General features: G+C 48.0%; 2 protein-coding genes and 1 pseudogene across 6 annotated transcripts in view; 1 reads left to right on the top strand and 2 right to left on the bottom strand.

Moving 5' to 3' along the window:
- The first annotated feature begins 577 nt into the window (after positions 1-577).
- LOC111154076 (PQ loop repeat containing 3) lies at positions 578-13,730 on the top strand. 4 transcript variants are annotated; one of them, XR_002641058.1, is made up of 8 exons: positions 578-844; positions 5,701-5,783; positions 5,896-5,965; positions 7,948-8,005; positions 10,203-10,323; positions 10,662-10,714; positions 11,147-11,188; positions 12,543-12,566. XR_002641058.1 is itself a non-coding variant. In XM_022513430.1 (7 exons), the coding sequence occupies exons 1-7, from the start codon at positions 702-704 to the stop codon at positions 12,632-12,634; spliced, it is 609 nt and encodes a 202-aa protein (XP_022369138.1). In that variant the 5' UTR covers positions 578-701; the 3' UTR covers positions 12,635-13,730. The 4 variants fall into 4 exon arrangements, 2 of the variants coding, with proteins under 2 accessions (XP_022369138.1, XP_022369139.1); XR_002641057.1 differs by having other exon boundaries at positions 10,203-10,714; XM_022513430.1 differs by lacking the exon at positions 10,662-10,714 and having other exon boundaries at positions 12,543-13,730.
- LOC111154075 lies at positions 3,623-5,671 on the bottom strand (annotated as a pseudogene). Its single transcript, XR_002641056.1, has one exon. The product of XR_002641056.1 is annotated as an actin-related protein 2/3 complex subunit 1A pseudogene (transcript).
- Positions 13,731-18,347: 4,617 nt separating the features above from the next.
- The window catches only part of LOC111154090 (Rho associated coiled-coil containing protein kinase 2), a 140,132-nt gene continuing 137,098 nt past the window's right edge, over positions 18,348-21,381 (bottom strand). Inside the window, exon 33 of the mRNA XM_022513463.1 lies at positions 18,348-18,492. Coding sequence (XP_022369171.1) covers positions 18,489-18,492 — 4 coding nt within the window. The 3' untranslated portion in view covers positions 18,348-18,488. The remainder of the gene's footprint in view (positions 18,493-21,381) is intronic.

Genomic DNA, 21,381 nt, shown 5'->3' with positions numbered 1-21,381 from the left:
AGGGGGTGCCCGTTTGCCCTCCCGGGATCCAGCCCGTCCCCACGCAGACCGTGGGAAAGCGGAACCGTCTGTGGGGGGTCCCCCGGCAGCTCGGCCCGGCGCGCCCCCAACACAGAAAAGTGCATCAGCAGCGGGCACCGCCCGAGGTTCCCGGGGCAGGGCGGACGCGGGGCGGGGCCGGGGGCGGGGCGGACGCGGGGGCGGGGGCGGGGCCGGGGCCGGGGCCGGGGCCGATGGGGAGGAGCGCACCCGGACCCGGTGGACCGGGGTGGACCGGACCGGGTGGACCAGGGCGGGGTCGGGCGCGCGGCGGACGGCATGGGGCGGGGTGGTGAGGGGCGTCCCCGGGCGGGACCGGGAGCCGAAAAGCGGGCGGAGGCGCGGCCCCTAGAGTGGGTGGCCTCGGGGCGTATCTGGGGAGGGGTCGGGGCCAGACGCGGGGCGGGGCGGACGGGCGGGGGGAAGGGTGAGGACCGGCCCCGGGCGGGGCGCGGAGATCGGGGCGGGGGCGCGGTCGCCAACGGGGCGGACCTGGGCGGGGCGGCCCCTGGGCGTGGACGCGGGCACCCCGGGAAGGCGGAAGGACTCGGCGCGCCCGGCGGCCCAGCGCAGAGCGGTTTCCTTACTACGCGCAGCTGCGCCCCCGCCGAGTCCCCAAGTCCCTCAAGTCCGGGCCGGGAGCCCCCAGCCCCGCGGGCGCCATGCGGGAGCAGCTGCTGTTGTTCTGCAACTGGAGCACTCTGGGCGTGTGCGCCGCGCTCAAGCTGCCGCAGATCTCCGCGGTGCTGGCGGCGCGCAGCGCGCGGGGCATCAGCCTCCCGAGTTTACTTCTGGAGTTGGCGGGGTAAGGAGGGGGCGGCTGCCCTTCCCCCTAGTCTCTGCGGCCTGGAGGGGCCGGGACCCCGGGAGCGCCGCGGGTCTAACAGAGTAGGGCCAGGAAGCGGAGCCGAAAGCGCCCGGCCACTGGGCAGATACTTCCAGGGGCCGCTCACCATCCCTGATTAGTTGCGGCTCACCGCGCCCACGGCGCACGCCCATTTTACAGATGCGGAAACCGTCTGGCGAAACCACCCGTCCGGCAGCCACAGACCGACCGAGCGGCTTTGAGCGAGCCATTTGCACCTGGAGGCTCTGTCATACACATCCTCCCCCGCCATCACCCCTTTTCTCGGGTCCCGATTTCTTTGCGTGTAAATGAGGGGCTGAACTATAAATTCTAAGGATCCCCTGGCTTTTAAAAGGTACACGTGACGGGGGAGGAGGCTTCAAAGAATGGAGAGCTCTTTGGAGGGAGAGGAGAAGGACTTGAATCCGGCCACAGCCAGCCGGAGAGGAGCCAGGGCGCTCCGAGGGTCAGAAGTTCCGAACGGCCGCCCTGACTCCGTATTTAAAGATGTAAACGCGAAAAGCAGAGTTGTAAACCTCGGTTGGGAAAATTCGAATTGGTGGGAAAGCAGGTACACGAAGCCCGGCACCCCTGGCAAGGCCAGGCCCACCTCATCTCGCTCCTCGCCCGCTCGGGCCCCCCAGTTACCGCCCCGCGACCGTGCGGGCCGGTCCTCGGCGGATGCACGCCCTGGAGAGGCAGCCGGCGGGTTGACCCCGGGATTCGGGGGCTGGATAGAAGCCGGGGGCAAGGGAGGGAGAAAGAGACCTGGGGTGGGGGTGGGAGAAGTGGGGGGTCCTGCCCCGGGCGCGCTCGTGTGGAGAAAGGCTTCGTCCAGAAAGAATCGGGCGCTGGCGCGTGTGTGAACGACCCCACAACACTGGGGTCCCGTCTGCGTAGCCGGGATCGGAGAGGCCGGCACCGCTGCGTCCGTCCTGGGGCGGGGACGGCCGGAGAGAGGGCGTCGGTTTCTCTAGGTCCCCGACCAGGGAAGGTGAGGCTGGCGCGGTGCGGGTGAGCCGAAGACCGCCGACGCCTCTAGAATGGGTCGGGAGCGTGCGCGCACCTGCAGCTCGGCAGGCGGCCCACAGCTGGGGGGAGTCGCGCTGTCCCACCGCGCGCGGGGGCAGAACTGTCCCCGGGCTGTGCGGTGCGGCCCGCGTGGGCGGGTCGGAGGAGGCCCGTGTGCGGGGCCTGCGGGGATGGCGGCGCAGTTGGCGGCGCGGGCGGTGGGCTTCGTGGAGGCCGGCCTGGCGCACGGCCCAATGTAAATGGCCGCGGCTGTGACCAGGCCCCTCTCCTCCAAGCCCAGCTGGAAGTGATCGGGGGCTCCCGCCGCTGGATTCCTGGGTTTTATCGCCGGCTCAGGCCACACTTCCTCCAGAGCCGGGTCTGCGTGCGGACCCTGTACTTTAAAGGCTTTATGGTATTCAGTCCTCAGGACGGCCAAGGGGTTAAGCATTGTTTTCTTCCCCAGCCAGCAGGAAGCCTAGGCGGAGAAGGTGAAGCACCGGGCCCAAGTTCACGGGCAGCGGCAGGACCCTAGGGCTCAGCCGGTCCCTGGCTCTCTCCATGCTGATGCCTACCTTCCCCCGCTCTCCACACTCACTGGGTTTTGCTGCTTTCTGGGCTCATCCGCCATGTCGTGGGCGGGGGGAAGGGGTGGCAGCACCTTGCCGGCTTCCCCCTTTCCTTCCCAGCCTTCGCTGGTTGGCGTCGTCTGGGCCTGGGCGCTCGGGGCAGTGCCTGCCTGAGGCCTACTAGGGGGAGGGGAGCCGCCAGAATTCCAGCAGAAAGAACCCCGTAGGCATCAGCATCAGCAGGACCCTTTATCTCCTGGGAAGTAGAAGATATAACAGCCTCTTGGAGGACAGGTACCTCCTTGGATCCTGATCTCAGCAAATTAACTCTGAAAACCCGTGTCTGAAAGAATTGCGCCAATGGGGACATAAGCCATATCTTAATGATTCCAGAAAATGACATGAAATGTGGGTTGCTCTGAAGCCTGCTGGTGACCCTACTGGTCATCCATCCCGCAGGGTCTGCTCCAAGTTTGCTGTGCCTGCGGCTGGCTGGCTGCCCTTGTGCTCTGCAGAGGTGGGTGGGGTAGAGCCGCCCCCAGGTCCTCCTCAGAAAGGTGCTGTTCTAGAGGCCCGACAGGAGGGGAGGCCAGGCAGCCGGGTAGGGCCAGGAAGAGCCTCCGCTTTTCCCCTGACGCCCAGACGTGACCAACTGCAAAGCCAGACTGCAGGCAGCCCAGCTGTGGGGTCCGTGGGGCGGGCTGCAGGCTGTGAAGGGGACAATGAGGGAGGCCCAGGCCCGGGGAGACGCACGCGCTCATGGTGACGCTGGCGGCCCACCTCCCATCCTATGACCTTACCCCCAGCTCAGCCAAGAACGGTTCGGTTCGATAAGGTGGAAACAGGATTGGGGCGGGAGGCACAGGCTTGCCAGTCCCCTTCCTCGCTGAGGTCATGAGAGGTTACGTTTGGATGAGGGAGGGAGGGTGCTCTGGCTCACCTGGACAGACGGCCTGGGTGATGGGGCAGGAGGGTCTGAGGGGACAGCATGGGGATTTAGGTTCTGAGAGAACTGACCGGCGCAGGTGTGTGAGCTGGAAGGGCAGGAAGCCCAGGCCTTTCCTCCTGAGAAGGGTCATCTCCTGGGGTCTCTACCTGGGCCCCACCAAGTCCCGGGCCACTTCGAGCTAGAATATTCTTTTTTTTTTTTTTTTTTTTCACATTCAGTACTTTTATTTAACTGTTGAGGCGACAAACGACGTATCTCCCACCCTCTCCTTTAAGTTAGTGTGACAATTTTCCATAATAAACTACTTAAAGAGAAGCTTTGGTCAAGAATGGAATGAAATAGCAAAAACAAAAACAAAATAACCCCATATCACTGCTGCTTTTAAAAAACCAACACTGTCACCAATTATATTCAAACAAACACACACACACGGTATTTGCGAGAAACGTGTCTTCAGCGTCTCCTTGCGGCTGGCTCTCCTCACCACCATGCACACGGCGGGGCCGTGTCAGCGCGTGTGTCAGTCTGTCACGCTGGATCTGGGAGGCTCACTCAGCTTCACATTATCCGGAGGCCCTGGATGGAAGACTCTAAGGTCTGGAAATCCCAAATTGTCATGGCTCCATCGATGCCAGTAGTGCAAAATTTGCGACAATCTTGCTTGTCCACTTCATAAATAGACACCTGAGTGATGCTATTCTGGTGCAGCGTCTCCAAGGCTGTGTTGCGGTCCTCGGTCGTGGCCCTCTTGTCCATGTTGCGGAAGCGTTCCGTGGCAGACATGTTGCGCTGAATGCTCTGTTTTGGAATGTCTAGTTTGGAGACGAAGGTCAAGCAGCCACGGTCATTGTAGTTAAAGAGCATTGGGCAGCAGTCATGGCCCGCAGCTACAACGCTATTCTCTGAGACAAATGACACACTCAGGAGGGGCAGGAACTCTGTTTTCAGAGTTGAGACCTGCACGCTTTTTGAGGCGTCAGCAACGGATACGGTGCTGTCGTGGCTGACCCAGGCCAGGCGGCTGCCGCTGGCAGAGAAGCTGACCCCATGCACCCAGCCACCGGTGCCACTGCCCCCCAAACTCTGACATCAGCTGACCAAAAGGCATCTTGCTGCCCCAGGGCGTACTGGCTGGCTTTTCATCCACTTCTTTAATGTAGGCAGAAAACACTCTGCATTTGAAATCGCAGGATCCTGCGGCCAGCAAGACGTTGTTGGGATGCCAATCCAAGCTGAGGACCGTGGAGCGAATAGGCTTTTTAATGTGCTTGCTTACCCACCAGTCATTTTCAGACTCAAAGTAACAAACAGAAATGAGTCGTGCTCCACTTCCCACAGCAAATTTGTTCTCTAGCGGGGACCACTTGACAAAAGTTGCTGCACGATTAATTCTCAGGATCACCAGGGTTGGCTTCCAGACACCATCTTTCTGACTCCAGACGTAGGCATTGCGGTCTGCCCCACAAGTGACGATGCAGTCACTCTTGGGAGCCCAGTCGATACCTGTAATGTGTCCGTTGTGCTCCTTGAGCTCATGAGCTTTCACCCACTGGCTCCCGTTCTTCTTATAGATGTGGACTTCATGATTGTTGGGGCTAAGAGCAATCTGGGTACGATCCCTGTTCCAGGCATGACAGGTGATTGGCTCTAGTAAAAACTGATGTAGGGACATTATTCTTAGTGTTTTCAAAGGATAGAAAGCTGGGATCGGAGCAGTGCGGACCGGCTCGGAGCGGAGAATTCCGAGCTAGAATATTCTTAAGGAACTGGTGGCTGTTCGTCCTGCCTTTCCCCCCGCTGCTCCTCCTATCCAGGGCAGCAGTCTGGAAGGCCACAGGGATCGTCCAAGGAGTTGGTCCTCCTCAGGACTCCTCTCTCCGCTCAGGGCTGCACCCACACGCGCCCAGCCCCTCATGAGCTCTACCTCCTGCCCCCTGGGATGTCCGTCTGAGCCTTCTGGGGAGGCTGCCTGTGCCCTGGAGCTTTGGAGACAGGCCAGCCCGGGGGCCCCATGCTGGCACGGCTTGGCCTCCGTGGAAGGGACTTGGCAGAGACCATGCATGTCTTGCCCAGCGCCCCGTCAGCCCTGGGCACGTGCTCAAAGCCGTGTCCATTCCATCCTTTGTGTCCCAAATCACCTCCACTTGATATTTGCAGGCTCCAACCTCCAGTTCCAGGGTTTTGTGAGCAAATTTGGGCTCCCCCCAGGGGGAGGGGGTGGCTGGCCAGGCCTCCTCGCCGGGCGCTGGATCAGTGGAGCTCAGGCGTGCCCTCTCTCTCCCCAGTTTCCTGGTGTTTCTCCGGTACCAGTGTTACTATGAGTACCCGCTGTTCACCTACCTGGAGTACCCCATTCTCATCGCACAAGGTAACAGGTCCCTGGGACCCCTCCATCCCCTGGTGTCCCCCCCAATGTCCATGTCCCCCCCCCAACATCCCCCCCACCTTCTCCTGCCTCACTGGGGACCTTTGTCTTTCAGATGTCCTCCTCCTGCTGTGTGTCTTCCATTTCAATGGGAACGTGAGAGGGGCAGTGCCCTACCTCGGGGCGTATCCTTCCTTCTGCCTTCAGGAATGGGGGTGGGGGGAAGGGGGTGTTACCTGCTTCCCGTGTATGTCGTTAAGCCAAGTCCTTTCCCAGATACATGTCCTTTTGGTTAAACTAAAAAAGATCCCAAACGCAAGACACCCTACGAGTGACGATACCTCCCCAACCCAGAGATAGTCCTGGTGGTCCCGGCCCTCCGGCTGCTCTTCTGAGGCCAGGGTGCCCACGGCACAGCGAGCCCATTGGCTTGTGGACTCCCTCCCTCCTGGCGCGCTGCGCGATGGAAGCGTCTGCCTGGGGCTGCCTGGTCCACCTTTGTTCTTTAGGGGAAGGGAGACGTTCCCTCTTCCCTGGAACCGTCCGGAGTCTCTGAAGTCCGAGTAACAGGAATGGCTCTCATTCACACGATACTAACGCACCGGTCGGCGGGCTGGCTCCTGCCTGTCCCTGTGCGAGCGGGGTTCTGGAACGTTTGTTCCAAGTGAAAATGATGCCCCAGACATGAGAAGGGTTGTGGTGATCTCTCATGTGGCATCGTCTGTGACCTGGGGCCCGGCTTTCATTTCAACGCTCTGTAGAAATTGCACGTCCCGTCTGTGAGATGAGTCGTGCCCCCGTTTTGTCGCAAGAGTCACAGTCGTGGGAGCACGGAACAAGCTCCGGTTTACGACCTCCTCCGACCAGCCGTGATGAGCGGGAGGGAGGTTTGCCGTATTAACAGTGAACTTCTTCCTTAGCAAAAGCGTGTCCCCAGTATTGTGTGGGACGTGCTTATACGCAAAGACTATTTTTGTCGACCTGAAATTCACATTTAACAGGGTGCCCTGTACATTTATTTTTGAAGTCAGGCCACCTGATCCAAAGGTCATTTTGAGGAAGTCAGGAGTTGCTGTTCCTGCCTCTACCCGTCAGGTTTTGTAAAATGTTACGTAAGATGGATATTTGGAATGAATAGTATAAAGCTGGGCAAAATTCGTATAAGAAATTGAATTAGAGCGTGTTTTTAAAAAAGATTCTTATTTTATTTATTTGACAGAGAGAGATCACAAGTAGGCAGAGGCGGGGGCGGGGGGTTGGGGAGCAGGTTCCCTGCTGAGCAGAGAGCCTGATGCGGGGCTCTATCCCAGGATCCTGAGATCCTGACCTAAAAGGCAGAGGCTTTAACCCACTGAGCCACCCAGGCGACCCTAGATTGTGTTTTAAAAACAAGATTTCATCTGCCTGGATTCCGGAGGCCCTGCTGGTGTGACCAGGTTGGCAGGAATTACTACTCACCTGGGCACTGTGGAACCCTTCGTTTAAATAATGTTGTTAGTTGTAATCATAGCAACCTGGTGGGATCCCTCTGATGTGCCACCAGGCATTGAGGACACAGATGGGACAAGGAGTGTTAAGACCATGTTGCAGATAAGCAAACTGAGGTTAAAAGAAGGACAGTGACTTGCCCAAGGTCACAGCTGAGGCTCCCGGCCGTTATCTCTTGTGTTTGCTTCAGCTCGGTCTGACTCAGCTTGTAGCCTCACCGAGCTTGACCGAAATGTGCTGTCATGTCTCCTGTCTCCCAGCATGGCTAACGCGGCTGGACTGACACTGGAGTTAGCCAGGAAGGGGGAAGTCAATGAAGAGAATTTCATGGGACACCTGCAGAACGCGGCTGCCTTACCGTGTCGATCTTTAAATGCTTAACTTTGACATTGCATTGGAGAGGTCTGATGCTCAGGGATTAAGTGGGCACTTAGAATCGTTTGGACCCTAGCAACTGTCCACCAACGCAGGGGGCTCTGGGCCATTCTCTTCCATAATCTGCTTCTGTTCTTTTGAGCCGTTCTTGTCTTTTCCAAATCAGAGAAGTTCTAGCAGTGCGGTTCCCAGGCCCGCTTATGGGCCAACCCTCCGTGGTCTTGGCATGAAGGCTCCGGCACGCGGTCGGGGGGCGTGGCGGGGCACCAGCTAAACCACTGCTGTCTCCCTTAGCACTGGGTAGGTTTGTGGCCTCGTGGTTCATCCTTCCCCTGCAGAAGTGGACCATAGATCTGGCCATGGTAAGTGTTATCGCGCCTTTTGAAGACAGAGTGGGTGAGGTTGTCTGTCCCTCCAAGCCACCGGTCCCGCAAAGAACCGTGTAGATCAAATGTTTAACCTGCTTACTTCTCAGCTGTGCCGAAGGATAACGAACAAAAGCACAGTCCCATCCAAACGTTAAAAGACCTGATTCTCAGATGTTTGGCCACATTTTTTACTTCCTTTTTTAGGTGGTCCATAGAGAACCAGGCTGGGGAGGTAGTTAACAGTGGTAGATGAAGGACCCGAAATAAGTTAAAGAGCTTCTGATCAGGTCTATAATTGCATATTGGCCACAAACGCATTATTTTCCCAACCTTGCCCTCCCCTGCCCCCTGCAACATTTTTGTCCTCCTTAGAAAAGGGTTAGCTTTGTACTTTTTTCCTTCTCTGGTTAAGGGCCCCAAATTCCCATTGTGTGAGAATAGAGTTCTGAGGGTGGGTCAGGACCCATCTGCCCCCAGATCTTCTCTCCAGAGTGACTGGAGTGTACTTCTCCACCCAAGGGGAAAGGGAGCAGAGTTGGTGGTAACCAGCGTCTGCCTGCCACTCCCAGATCCTTGGACTTCACCCCTTCCCTCACGTCTTGTCTGTGACCTTTGCTCAGAAAGCACACTTGACTCCCTATTACATTTCAACCTTTTGACACGTGGGAGCAAATAGGTGGGGTTGCTGTATTAATAACGAAGAATTTTTTATATAAATATGTCCCAAATATTGCACAGGACATACTCACGCTAAAAATGATTTGCTGTTGATTTGAAATTCGAATTTACCTGGGTGTCCTGTATTTTTATTTGCTAAATCTGTGCGGGCCTTGGCGAAGCTCCCCAAGAGAACTACTTCACGATTCTGGAGATGGTTTTTCTCCTGGAAGACGGAGGAGCGGTGGCGTATCCAGCCGACACTGTCACACTGTCTGTGCAGCGCTGGCCTTGCCCCTGGCATGAGTGAACGGGGCCCTACCTTCGTTCCTGCTAGCGGGCCCTCCATGCTCTCCTGATCCCCACCCCCTCCCCCGCAGCCCCCCCGCCGGCCTGCACTGCCCTGTGCCCTGGCCAGCTCTCTCCGACGCAGTCTTCCCACCTGGGGTCCGTCCTCAGAGCCGTCTGCGCCCAGCTCCCCGCAAGACCTCTCTTTGGCTCTGGGCGCAGGCCCTGGCTCTTCTCCGCTAGAGCACTCCATGCCCATCACTTCCCCACAGTCCTCCCGTGTCCTAGGGACCCCCTCGCTCCTCTGCCCTCCCCATCACCTGTGCAGAACCGCGTTGCTGTTGTGGATTTGGTCATTCAGCAAGAGCTCGTGGAGTGCCAGCACCATGTTGGGTGCGGGGGGCCGATCAGAAGCCACACGTGTGCTCTGGTCAAGGACACCGGCCACTGTCATTCGTTCCTCCTCTTGGCATCTCTGGGGTATCGGCCGCCCCCGTCAGCGTTCACTTTGAATCCCTTTGCTCACTTGGCTTCAGGGCGACCCTCTGCCTGCTCCTTCTGCCCGCTTCTGCCTGTCCTTCCTCTTCCCTCTGTCTGCGTCCCACAGCCCATCAGCAAATCCCACCAGCCCCACGGTCATGGGTGCAGTCGGACCGCTCCTGTCCCTGCTCCTGCCCCCGGTTCCTGCCTCCCTGGTGCAGACAAGGCTGTGGTCATGGCCTGCGGGCCCCGTCCCAGCCTCCGCCTCGCTCCTCTGGTCTGCACTCCGCTGGCAGCTGCGGCGGGTCTCTGGGCCAAGGTGAAGGCGGCAAACCCCAGAGTTGGGCCCTGCTCGCCATGGAGGGTGCTCTCTGACCTTGCGGGCCAGCAGAGGGTCCCCAGGACTACGTGGACATGAGAGTGGATGCGCTCGGCCTGCTGTTTTGAGTTCATGAGTCTGTTCAAAGCAGCCGGCCTCTAAGACCCCGTGTCTGTGTGTCTGTCTGGCCTCTATCTAATTGCATTGGCAGGTGGCTGGAGAAGCCGCTGTGCCTACGGCCCGTCCGTTGCCCACCGAGCAGTGGAACTGGGCGTGATATAAACAAGCCTCTGGCTGGGTCTCTTGTTCCCTTCCCCCGGGCTTTGTCCTTGTGCCAACTGGCTGTCGCCTGCCCTGATGATGTGGCTTCAGAAGCACTTGTGGTATCTGGTGCTCTTGCTTTTTTAACCGAGGACTCTGCCTTTCTCATGTTTGACCTGCAAACAGAATCTGAGTACCTTCATCAGCGCGGCCAGCAAGTGTGCCCAGCTGCAGTACCTGTGGAAGACCCGGGACTCGGGAGCCGTGAGCGCCCTCACCTGGAGCCTCGCTTCCTACACCTGCGCCAGTAAGAGCGGGACGCGGGGGGAGGGGCGGCATCTGGCGGCTGAGGCTTATGACCTTGATGTCCACCTGGCACCGTCCCACAAGCTTTAATCCTTTGCACATAGCTGTTCACGTAGAACCTCCAAGTGGACATTGAATGACCCTGATGTCATGCAGACCACCTTCCGTTCTCTGCAAGATCCATATTCCAGCTGCTAAAAAATAAGTAAAAGCCCACCTTTCTCCAAAAATCTGGCCTAGTATCTGCCATCCTCTCTTATTCTTTGAAAAGCATCAAGAGGTTGATTAGGTTGAATCCACTAACTCGTTTTATAAACACGAATCTTTATGACGTAACAGATTACAGAGCTGAAAGCCACACGCTGACTTGAGAAGGAATATAATTTGCCGCGGTGAGTTTTTCTGGAGCCGTGTTGCTGGGTCTCAGGTTCGGAATTTCCACTGTTTCTGCAGATTCTTGCAGGAACTACCTAAAACACATATACACTATTTTAGGTAGAAACGTATTTTAAATTCAAAGCTATCACATTAACTAGGCTTACTACTTTCAGATCTTTGAATTCTACTTTGTACTTCTGTGTCCCAAAGGACCGATGTCTCCATTAAGGGTTGATGGAAAGGGTCTTTGTGTCCCGAGTTTTTTAAAATGAAGGCTTCTTGAGTTTTATTTTCCCCTTTAAAATGTTGAAGTGTTATGACGTGTTGAAGTATATGTATGGTTTCCGGAATTGCTAATTAGGTATATTACTTATTAGCTCCCTAATTTTACTTGGAGGAATTATCTTGAAGTGCAAATTGATATTGCTGAATGTTTTCTTTTACAGCAAGAATAATAACAACTTTAATGACCACCAGTGACCTTACAAGTGAGTATCCACTTTTTTGAACTGTGTGCCCTTTGTGCCTGCTTCATTTGTAAACTGTCTAGGGTTTCCCGGATCAGCTTGCTCCCCTGTACGGGGAGAGGCCAGCAAGTTTACTCCTGGGCGTCAGCCCCCACTTCGGGACTGAGCATCTGCGTCCTGTAGGGCCTGGGATAGAACGTGCAGCACAAGATCGTAGAGTCCTATCCTTGTGGAACCTCTGCCCCAGCAGCGGATGGAGAGGACAGTGATGTCAACACGACTAATGACCGAAGGATGCTGGGAAATGTGTTGTAGAAGAGTAGGACGGGATGAGCACCTAAAGGGGGAATCTGACCGAGCTGGAGGGGCCTGGAGCAGCAAATTTGGAAGAGTGAGATCGGGAGAAGGGGAGGAGACCGTGACGGAGTGGCCTGCGTGAGGGTGGTGAGCAGGGGACACATGGCTTAGCCATGGAGAGCGAATGGGAGCTCTGGGGTGAGTGTGAAGACAGGGTCTACCGAGCTGACAATCACTTGACCCCTACATCCTTGTTGTTTTTTTAAAGGGGGAAATACTGGGATTGACATTAAAAGAATTTAATGATTCCTTGGTCTGTTTTCCACTCCCAAGTTGAGCATACGTATTTTTGGGAAATGATCAAAACAAATGGTGTCGCCTGTTGTATGAAGACTAGAAACAGGTCCCTGGCACACAGACCGTTTAAACAAGCATCATCAGTATTATTTGAAAAATATTGCTGCGGAGCAGTGGGGCATAGGTGTATCCCTTCGCGGAGGCTGTATCTGCGGCTCAGACACCGTCTGCCAGTTCTGAGAGACACGTTAAAGTATTCTGGTCAAATGATAAACTTGGGTCTGATGGGAGAAGGGAAAGACAGGTCTCAGTCCTCTCCAAGGACCCAAAGCGGTCTCCGTATGCGTAGAAGAATCAGACTGTAATTAACGAGCAAAACAGACCCACATATTAAGAGTCTGGAAGATGGAGAACGTTCTAGTTGTAGTTTGCTTCACATTTAAAGTGGCGGCTGTTCCTGAATGTGATCAGTGTATCTGGGGATAATCGTTTAAAGTCAGTCTAGCGGACATCCCACAGATTTTTACAACCACAAAGACACATTAAATCTGATAAATCTTATGCATCAGGAGAGAGTTCATCGTCACTTATGGTAAAGGTTTCTGCCCCCCAGAAGTATTTAGAACCGAAGTTGTTCAATACTTCTCGTGATGTAGAGTTTCAGGTTTCTTTGGACGGGCTGAGCAGCGGCTGAGTTCCCACTTGGAGCGGGAAGTGCTTTTGTTTTAGGACGTGAGAACAGTACTTGTTAATACGTACCTTTCTTCTTGGTGGATTTCAGTTTTCGTGCGGTTTGTGATCATGCTTGCTTTGAACCTGTGGGTGACAGCCACAGTGCTCCGCTACAGGACGGCGGCCGTGAAGGCTGAATGATGGATGCGTTGCTCCTGCCAAAGTGGATTCCTGACAACGGACCCAAGGGCAGAACCAGCGCACGCCTGATTCAAGGTCTTCTGTAAGTTTAGCCAGTTGTTTCCGAAACTCTGAAGCCAGAGGTGTTTTAGACATGAGCCCTTTAGACACTTGTTTAGAAATGTGGATTCCCTCCTTCTCCTCGGCATCAGGAGGTGGAGGGAGGCAGGGCTCCGACACCTGCAGGCTGAGCAGCGCCACGATTCAGTTCTCTCCAGAGAGCTAACGACATCTGGTTTTCAGCTTTCGGAATCTTGTAAGGAATAAATCCTCTCCATGGCACACATGATTATGAATGGAGTGGGATTTTTCTCAAAGTCAGACGTGGAAGTGTCGTACATTACTAAGGTTCACTTTCTGGGACTGTTTAATTATCATATAGATTTAACAGGCTGGCCTTACTGTATCAGAATACATATGTACCTCCTTAGGCTATGGTAAGGGTATCGAGGGAAGCAAAAATTGGCTTGAGTTCCAATACCAAAGTTAGTCCTTTAATTTTCATTTGGTGCCTTTAAGTAATTCCTTAAGGAAAGGTACTGTTAGCTGCAATCTTTGCTTAGGATGAGGCAGTCCCAGTGAACTTTTCTGATTCAAGCGTAACGCTGCCACTTTTAGAAGGGTCACGCCTTTAGAAAAAAAACACATCTTGTCCATTAATACCTACAGTTAAAGGGTATTCCTGGGTTCTGGCAAGTACTTATGGACTTCATTCTGTCATATTCTAAACATGATGTCAAGATTACTGGACATTGCATTTTACTGTAAAAGTTTATAAACCTTAAGATTTAAAAAACTCTTTCCTTTTATAATGAATGGCATAGTAAGTCAGTGATGCTTATTAGAAAATGTTTTAGTTTCCTATGTAAAACAAACTTTTCTGAACTTCGCTGAGGCTTAAAACTGTCAGGTTTTTAATGTGATTAGTTTTAAGTTACGTAAAGTGCTGTTTTAAAAATATAAACTGTGGTTAATGTTTTAGAACTATTGCTTGGAAACAGCAGGAAGAGAAACGTGTTATACAAAGATAAATAATAAATCACTCATTCTGTACCTTTTACAATCATAGTTGTCCTCTTATTTTTTTTTCTGAAGATTTCTTTGAGGGAGAGCAAGCGTGCACATAGGTGGAGGGGCAGAGGGAGAGGGAGAGGAATCCCAGCAGATTCCCTGCTTACCATGGAGCCTGACTCAGGGCTTGACCTCACAACTCTGAGGTCATGACCTGAGCCAAAATCAGGAGTCAGAGGCTCAACCCACTGAGCCACCCAGGCGCCCCATGTGAAAGTAAGCTGTATTCCCAACATGGGGCTCAAACTCATGATTCTGAGATTGAGTCACACGCTCTACTATCTGAGCCAGCCAGGTGCCCCTCACAGTTGTCATTTAAAAAAAATCCAAGTGAATCTTTTTCTCATATGCAATTACAATCTAACCATTAGTATAATACAAATTATGTGATTTTTGAGTCCAACAAATACTTAAATATACTTTTTAGGGGCACCTAGGTGGCTAGTGGGTTAAAGCCTCTGCCTTCGGCTCAGGTCATGATCTTAGGGTCCTGGGATTGAGCCCCGCATCAGACTCTCTGCTCAGCAGGGAGCCTGCTTCCTCCTCTCTCTCTGCCTGCCTCTCTGCCTACTTGGGATCTCGGTCTGTCAAATAAATAAATAAAATCTTTAAATATATATATATATTTATATATAATATATAAGTTTATATTTATATATATTATATAAATGTATATTTATTTTTTTTACACACACACACACACACACACACACACACACACACACATATATATACTTTTTAATTAGAACTTCTCATCGCTTAAACCTTCTCCCTTAAGAACATACTATCTTAGGTGAAGAGCTCCCATTTTTCCTTTTCAGAAGAAAAGGGAACAAATATTTGAACTATTCCAGATATCCTACAACATCATACTTAACTCTACAACAATCCTATAATAAAACAGTCTCAATTTTACAAAAGATGAGAACACTGAAGCCCAGGGGGTATAACCTGTCCCAGATCTGGTAGCCAGTAAGTATTCTAAATAGGAACCCACTGATTACCAAAGAAATGCCTCCTCGAAAACCACCTCTTCGCACACTGGTTCTGACCAAACAGGCACCCTATGTCTTTTCCTTATCCTGGACACTGAAGTAGATGGTTAGATTTGCATGTCCCTTAAAATACCTAAATCAAGTCAGCAACAGACTCCTTGTTGAAATCCTATTTCGTATTTCTCCGTGGGCTGACAGGGTGGAACATTCACAAGTCTGTAACCTTGGTTATGATCTGTTTTGCTCTACCCATCAAGTGAGGAAGACAAAATTTTAGGGGATAAATTTTAGGAGTGTGCAGCATTCCAGGACTATTCACAGAAGAGTATGAAAATGCTTATGTCTTAATTTCTTTTATTTAATTTTTTAATATAAAAAGCAGGCATAAAATACAATTACATTACTACAAAGATGCAACAAAATTTTTTTTAAAAATCGGGTACGATTTTTGTTCAACGGGGACAGCTGATCAAATAGTTATGATTATCTAAACCATGCAGTTCATAACTTATTACAGTTCCAAACAGAACTCATTATTATGGGGAAGGGAATCGAGGACAGGCCCGCAAGCATAAGATCCGGCACTGTCACACAGTGCCTGTTTTCAAAGTGCTTTATGAATCAACTATGGTTATCTTCACGCCAGAGGGAAACTGCAGCCTTCTTCCAGGGGAGAAGTCGTGAGTCAGTAGCAGTGTCGACACAGACTGAGAAACTCAGAAGTGACTTGCTCTCATAGAATATTAAACATGTTATTTAAAGCATGTTTCAATAAGGTAATAGAGTGTCTAAGTTTCTCTATTTTACCATGAGAATCCTGTAAGAATAGATTAACAACAGCAGCAAAACTTCTTAAATTGTGGTTTGGCAACCTAGAGTATCTTTTTGAGGATCTACAGATAAACTGATCCACAAGATATCCTTCTTCAGAGCCAGATTTGTGACTCTAGCCTAGGTTAGTTTTAAAAACACTAACCTTATTTTAGATTTCTTGGTATCCTTTAGTTAGCTAAAGGCATTTAAAAATTTCAGATAGATTTTTTTTAAAATCTTGCTTCTAGATAGCATATTTTAATACTTTTCAAAAATTCACTATACATTAATTTTTAACAGTAATACCGGCACCAGTTTTCCTTCTACTTCTGTTTTGCTATCCCCACTAAACAAAAGTAAAAAAATCCAACTAAGAAAATCCCAGTATTCACTACTTCTTAGTTATCAATCGGAGGTATTTATGGCTCTAGGAGAAATCAGGTGTGAAGAAGCAAGTTTTGGTCTTTATCTGGGAACCTTTGGAACCTCAAGAAAAAGAGAAGGTGGCACAAAATCAGGTTGTTAAACCAAGTTAATATTATATTTAATGAGTGTTGGGAAGAGAACATTTGGATGGATGTATGCATTCATGTATGTACATGAAACCAGCAACAACAGGGTAAAAAGCAAATTCTTACCCAAGGTCAGAATTTTTATTAGGTGCATTTCCATTAGCTGGAGAAATAACCTTATAAACCCTTGTGTTAAACCATATAATGTGAAGAATCTCCATGGGAGAGATTTTTTTCACCTCCTAGAATACCTTTTTTTTCCCAAGAAAACTTCACATTAGTTTTCCTTGTAGAGTTGCATCACACCATGATTCTCCACATTCTCTAATATATACAGCATTCAAAATTTAACTTTTGCCATTTTTACTCAAATATTTCAATTACTCATGTGTAAACTTCAAATTATTTCACCTTAATAAAGTTTATTAAAAATATATATATATATATACTCTCCAATTCAGAATAATATGATAGAACCTCCCATAGTGTAACAAAATCTTTATATAAAATATTAATTCAGTCTCCTTTTAACAAGTCTAATGAATGGAAATATTTATTCTATATAAATTTTATATATTTTTCATTTTAAAATCTTACTTAAAAAAAAAAAAAAAAAAAACTGTGCCCCCAAACCAGAACTGCAGAACATCCCTGGGAGGGAAATGGCATGCGTCTCTGGTCTTAGCACAGACAGCATGGAAGAGTGCAGGCGGGATAATGACAGAATAACAAGATTCAGTTTTAGTACATCAGTAGGCCAAAGGCCACTCTTCAGTTTCCACAACAGTATCTGTATTTTGGGGGTCTAACTCTTTAAACATTTCTACACTGATCCCAGAGGGAATCAATGAAAAGTGTCTACTTCCTTCATTGGTTTATTAGATGACTTATTTCAGTATCACACCAAACCCTGTGTATGTGTGTGTATATAAAGAGACCGATAAAAGACCACATAATTTTTTTCAGCTTGATGTTTAACATTAATGCATACTGTAGCAGTATAAAACACATTTTTCTGGGATAATGAGAAATCTAGCAGAAATGGTCCTGCATAACCTATCAACTTTAACATCCTTTAAAAAAATAAAAATCAGGAGCCTCTGAGGCTACTTCTTCCCGTCACCAGTTTTCTTAACCCAATCCTGGAATATTGCCATTACACAGTTATGTGTTTGAGGGATCACATTTAAATATTTAAAATATATCTACAGTATGTCTTAGTTTTCTTTATATTTGAGATAATCTTAGAATCTTGAGTGTGAAAATGTAAAAACAGTCACAAATGTCTCTACTGGAAATAAAAACACATCTAGGGTAGCCAGCAAATTCAAAGCAAAGAAAACAATTCATAGCCACACACTAATACTGAGGTCTGTATGAAGACTGGGATGAATTAATAGATATACATAAAAGATATATTAGTTCCAAGAGTATCCATTATTGTTTCTATCACCAATACTTTAAAAAAAAATCTGTTATACAATCAAAATAGGCTGACATTGATAACTATTACATGTAAAAATAGTGCACTCTTTTTTCTTTTGCAACACGAATTTGCATCCTAAGAGCTGGTAAACACTTTTTTTCAAAACACAGAAAAGGGTGAGACTTTAAAAAAAATTAAATTAAGGCATTCAAAATGGGAAAAGTTGCCTATCATGAAGCATTAGGAAATTGATACAATTAACGTCAAACTGCCTGTTACAGTAACTGCTTAAACATGAACATGCAGCTTCCACGGGGTATACACAGATAAGTGATACAAACTCCAACATTATGGCTTTATACAAGTGCATAGTTGCAACTGCAGGAAGTTATGATATCTGATTTATGTGTATAAAAAATAAAATGGGGCATTTGAAGAACCCTCTTGCAGTATTACAGTACTATGTATATCTGTGTGTGTGTACATATACACGTACAGAGACACACACATATATATGCACACACACAGTCTAATGGTCACTTCTTAAAAGATGCAGTCTCGATCACTGTAGTGGAATCCATTCCCAGACTCTTCTGGTAAATGTGCTGGTGAAATCTCTCTGCTGATGCTGAAAAGATGATTTCTTTCAACTTTAACTCTTCTCAATCCTTTTGTGCAATGTAGTGTGAGTGACTGCCAAGAAAGCGTTATGGAACAAGTTTGGAAGAGTTGTATATAATATTCTTATTCTACTAACCAATCATTGTTGGTTCAACTTGCTGCTCCAAAGGAGCCCAGAAAATCTCCAAGATTTATAATTTATATTGTAGGAATAAAGGGAAATATATATGTATATGTATGTATGTATGTGTATATGTGAGTATCAGTCTCTCAGGAAAATATAGCTTTTTAAGAAATTTTGGGCCATCATATTTCAGTCTTGTTTTAACTGGAAGAATATGATCTCCTTGAATAATGACTGCATTCATAGAAGGCAGCTAGCTAGAAAAAAGAAAGGAAAAACAAAGTTAGTTGACACAGTAAAATAATTTAAGAGATTGTTAAATTCTTTGAAAAAGCATTCCATTTATGTAATTAAACTACGTAGTCTTCCAACTCCTACATTTTTAACACCTAAATCATGCATAAACCTATTTACTATATTACTTTTCTAATTTTCAGGTACATGCAATTATATTCTTATATTTTCCTATATTTTCTACAAACATGACCACACAAGTTTTAATAAGGTTAACTGGCTCTTAGGGTTAGATAATACATTCCTGAGTAACTCAAGTGCATGTAAGTCTGACTTGGAAATTAACTAGCTGCCTCATGGAGCTCAAAGAACAGTGGACTTATGGACCAGGTTCTACTTGACTGTTAGACTCTTAGCCACATTTAAAAAAATCTATTAAGATGGAAACAAACACACTGTTGTAGTAAAAATGCTCTATAAATCTTGGTTATAAATACCTCCCAATAATACATGATTTAAGTTTATTTTTGCAATATGCTTACTTAGGTTAAGATAGACATTACTTCTTTTAAATCCATTTTGTATAAAAGGTTTGACCATGAGGTTCGATTTTCCTTCAGATCTCCTTTAGTCATGGTTAACCAAAGTATTTATGTATTTTACAAGCACAAGAACTTTCACAGCACATCAGCAGTATTCTTCAGCAAGAGTAACATCAACTTGTCGGAAAGCAAACATCTCACGGCATCACAAAGAAAAGCCAAATCAAAAACAGTATTTCACAGCACTTATTAGACTTACAAAGTGTTTACGGTTTCAATTCTTGCACGTTAGAGAGAAGGAAGGAGGAGGGAAGGAGAGAGGGATAGAGGGAGGAAGGAATCCCATGCTATGTTCACAAACTAATACAGTTGTAGGAACTTGAAAACATTGTAAATTTTACTTCTCTGAATATGCTTCTTTGGAATGAACAAAATGTACCAGAATTAGCTTCTTTTGTTATTTGTACATGTTTCATTCCTAAGATTAAAAATTGTAATTCCAACTGTATTGAAAATATATAGCCAATAAAGATTCTGAACATAGCATTTCACTTTTACAACTTAACATAAAAATTTCAGTTAGAAACTTTTCTGAAAACTACTTTTCAAATACATACTATTAAAAACAACTTAACAAAATTTCAAGACTAGTCAAAAACAATGAAAACCCAAGTGTAAATCACATGCACTACTTGGAACTACTAATTCATTTTTCATTTTTTGATTTACCCCATTTATTTCTTCAGAAATCAAAAACATCGTCATCATCATCACCACCACCATCATCAAATGACCAATCCCAGTCTTTAAATGCCAAATCAAGCAATCTGCAATAGGAGGTTTGCAAATTCACATTCTAGCACTCTTTAGAAATGGCAGCTTAATATGATATCTAGAAATCACACTTAGTGCTGTGAAGATTTTAACTCCCCCTTCATCAAAAACAACATAGCCAAAATTAAGATGGTAGCACACAGGAGATCTTCTTTCTCTTTTTATGTGAGTGCATATAACATTAGCCAGGTCTGATTTCTAGAATACCAGAGACCTGAAGACAGGTAATATTTGAGGTAAGATATGAGCTTTTCCCCACTGGGCCCAAATGAAGATGTAACCATCCTGATGCCCACTTTGATTTGTACCAAAGCTCAACATTTGTCAACACTCCCTTTGCAAAAGGACCCAGATGGCCAGCTCACATTTTTCTAGAACAGTACCACAAGTCCCAGTTTAAAGAGGGACTAATACTAAGAATGCAGGTTTCTCAATTCTAACTGGACACCATATGCTCAATGGGTCACCAACAGTGATGTTCTCCATGAAAAACCACAACTGAAGAGGAAAACCACAGGTATAGAAGCATTATTAGCAGCTTATCTTGGCTGAATAAAGTGGACTTAGAGCAGGGGTGTATGTGTTTTTTTCTTTCCCATCCAAACATCTAATATTGCTATCATCTTTATTTTAAAAAATAGGTTAACTTTTTAATTGTTTTAACTGCGAGGTTCATGAATCATCTTATGCCAAGGAACTCATTTGGTCCCCCAAATCTCATTTGTGACCTCAACCTTAAAGTCAGTTCTTAGGGCACCTGGGTGGCTCAGTCAGTTAAGCATCTGCCTTTGGCTGGACTCTTGATCCTGGAGTTCTGGGACTGAGTCCTGCATTGAGCTCCCTGGTCAGCGGGAAATCTGCTTCTCCTTCTCCCTCTGCCCTTCCTCTTTCTCCTTCTCTGTCTCCCAAATAAAATCTTTAAAAAAATAAGTTGCTTCTTAAACTTTATGTTGTTTACTCAATGCTACTTATAAAGTATATCCCAGGCATTATCCCAAGAGATTCTGATATAACTGGACTGAAGTGGCAATGGGAGCCAAGTATCTGCATTTTTTTTTTAAGATCTTTATTTATTTATTTATTTGATAGAGAGAGAGCATAAGCAGGGGAAGAGGCAGAGGGAGAGGGAGAAGCAGGCTCCCAGCAGCCGATGTGGGGCTCGATCCCAGGACCCTGGGATCATGACCTGAGCCAAAGGAAGGCGTTTAACTGACTGAGTCACCCAGGAGCCCCAAGTATCTATATTTTTTAATAAAAAATTGGAAGTGAATTCTAATTCTAATGCATCTGGTTGACTTTGGTAATCACTGACAGTATGTTGATAGTATGTTTTCACCCTAAGTGAAAAGAAATAAACCAAATTACTCTTATTTCAAAATGTGCTGAATGTAGAATATTTGAGAAAATGCACAAAGATATAAATTACTCACTTAAACACACTTCACATTTTTCTAGGCTTACACAGACAGTAAGTTGTAGCGAAGGTACTACTTGGGACATGGAGATCAGTGGGCCATCCTGGGTGTTTAAGCCCCA

This window comes from Enhydra lutris, unplaced genomic scaffold (assembly GCF_002288905.1).
Source record: "Enhydra lutris kenyoni isolate GAN:26980312 unplaced genomic scaffold, ASM228890v2 scaffoldscaffold35, whole genome shotgun sequence".
Lineage (NCBI taxonomy): Eukaryota > Metazoa > Chordata > Mammalia > Carnivora > Mustelidae > Enhydra > Enhydra lutris.
The sequence above is the reverse complement of the archived record's forward strand: the minus strand, read 5'-3'. Positions and strand labels throughout refer to the sequence as shown.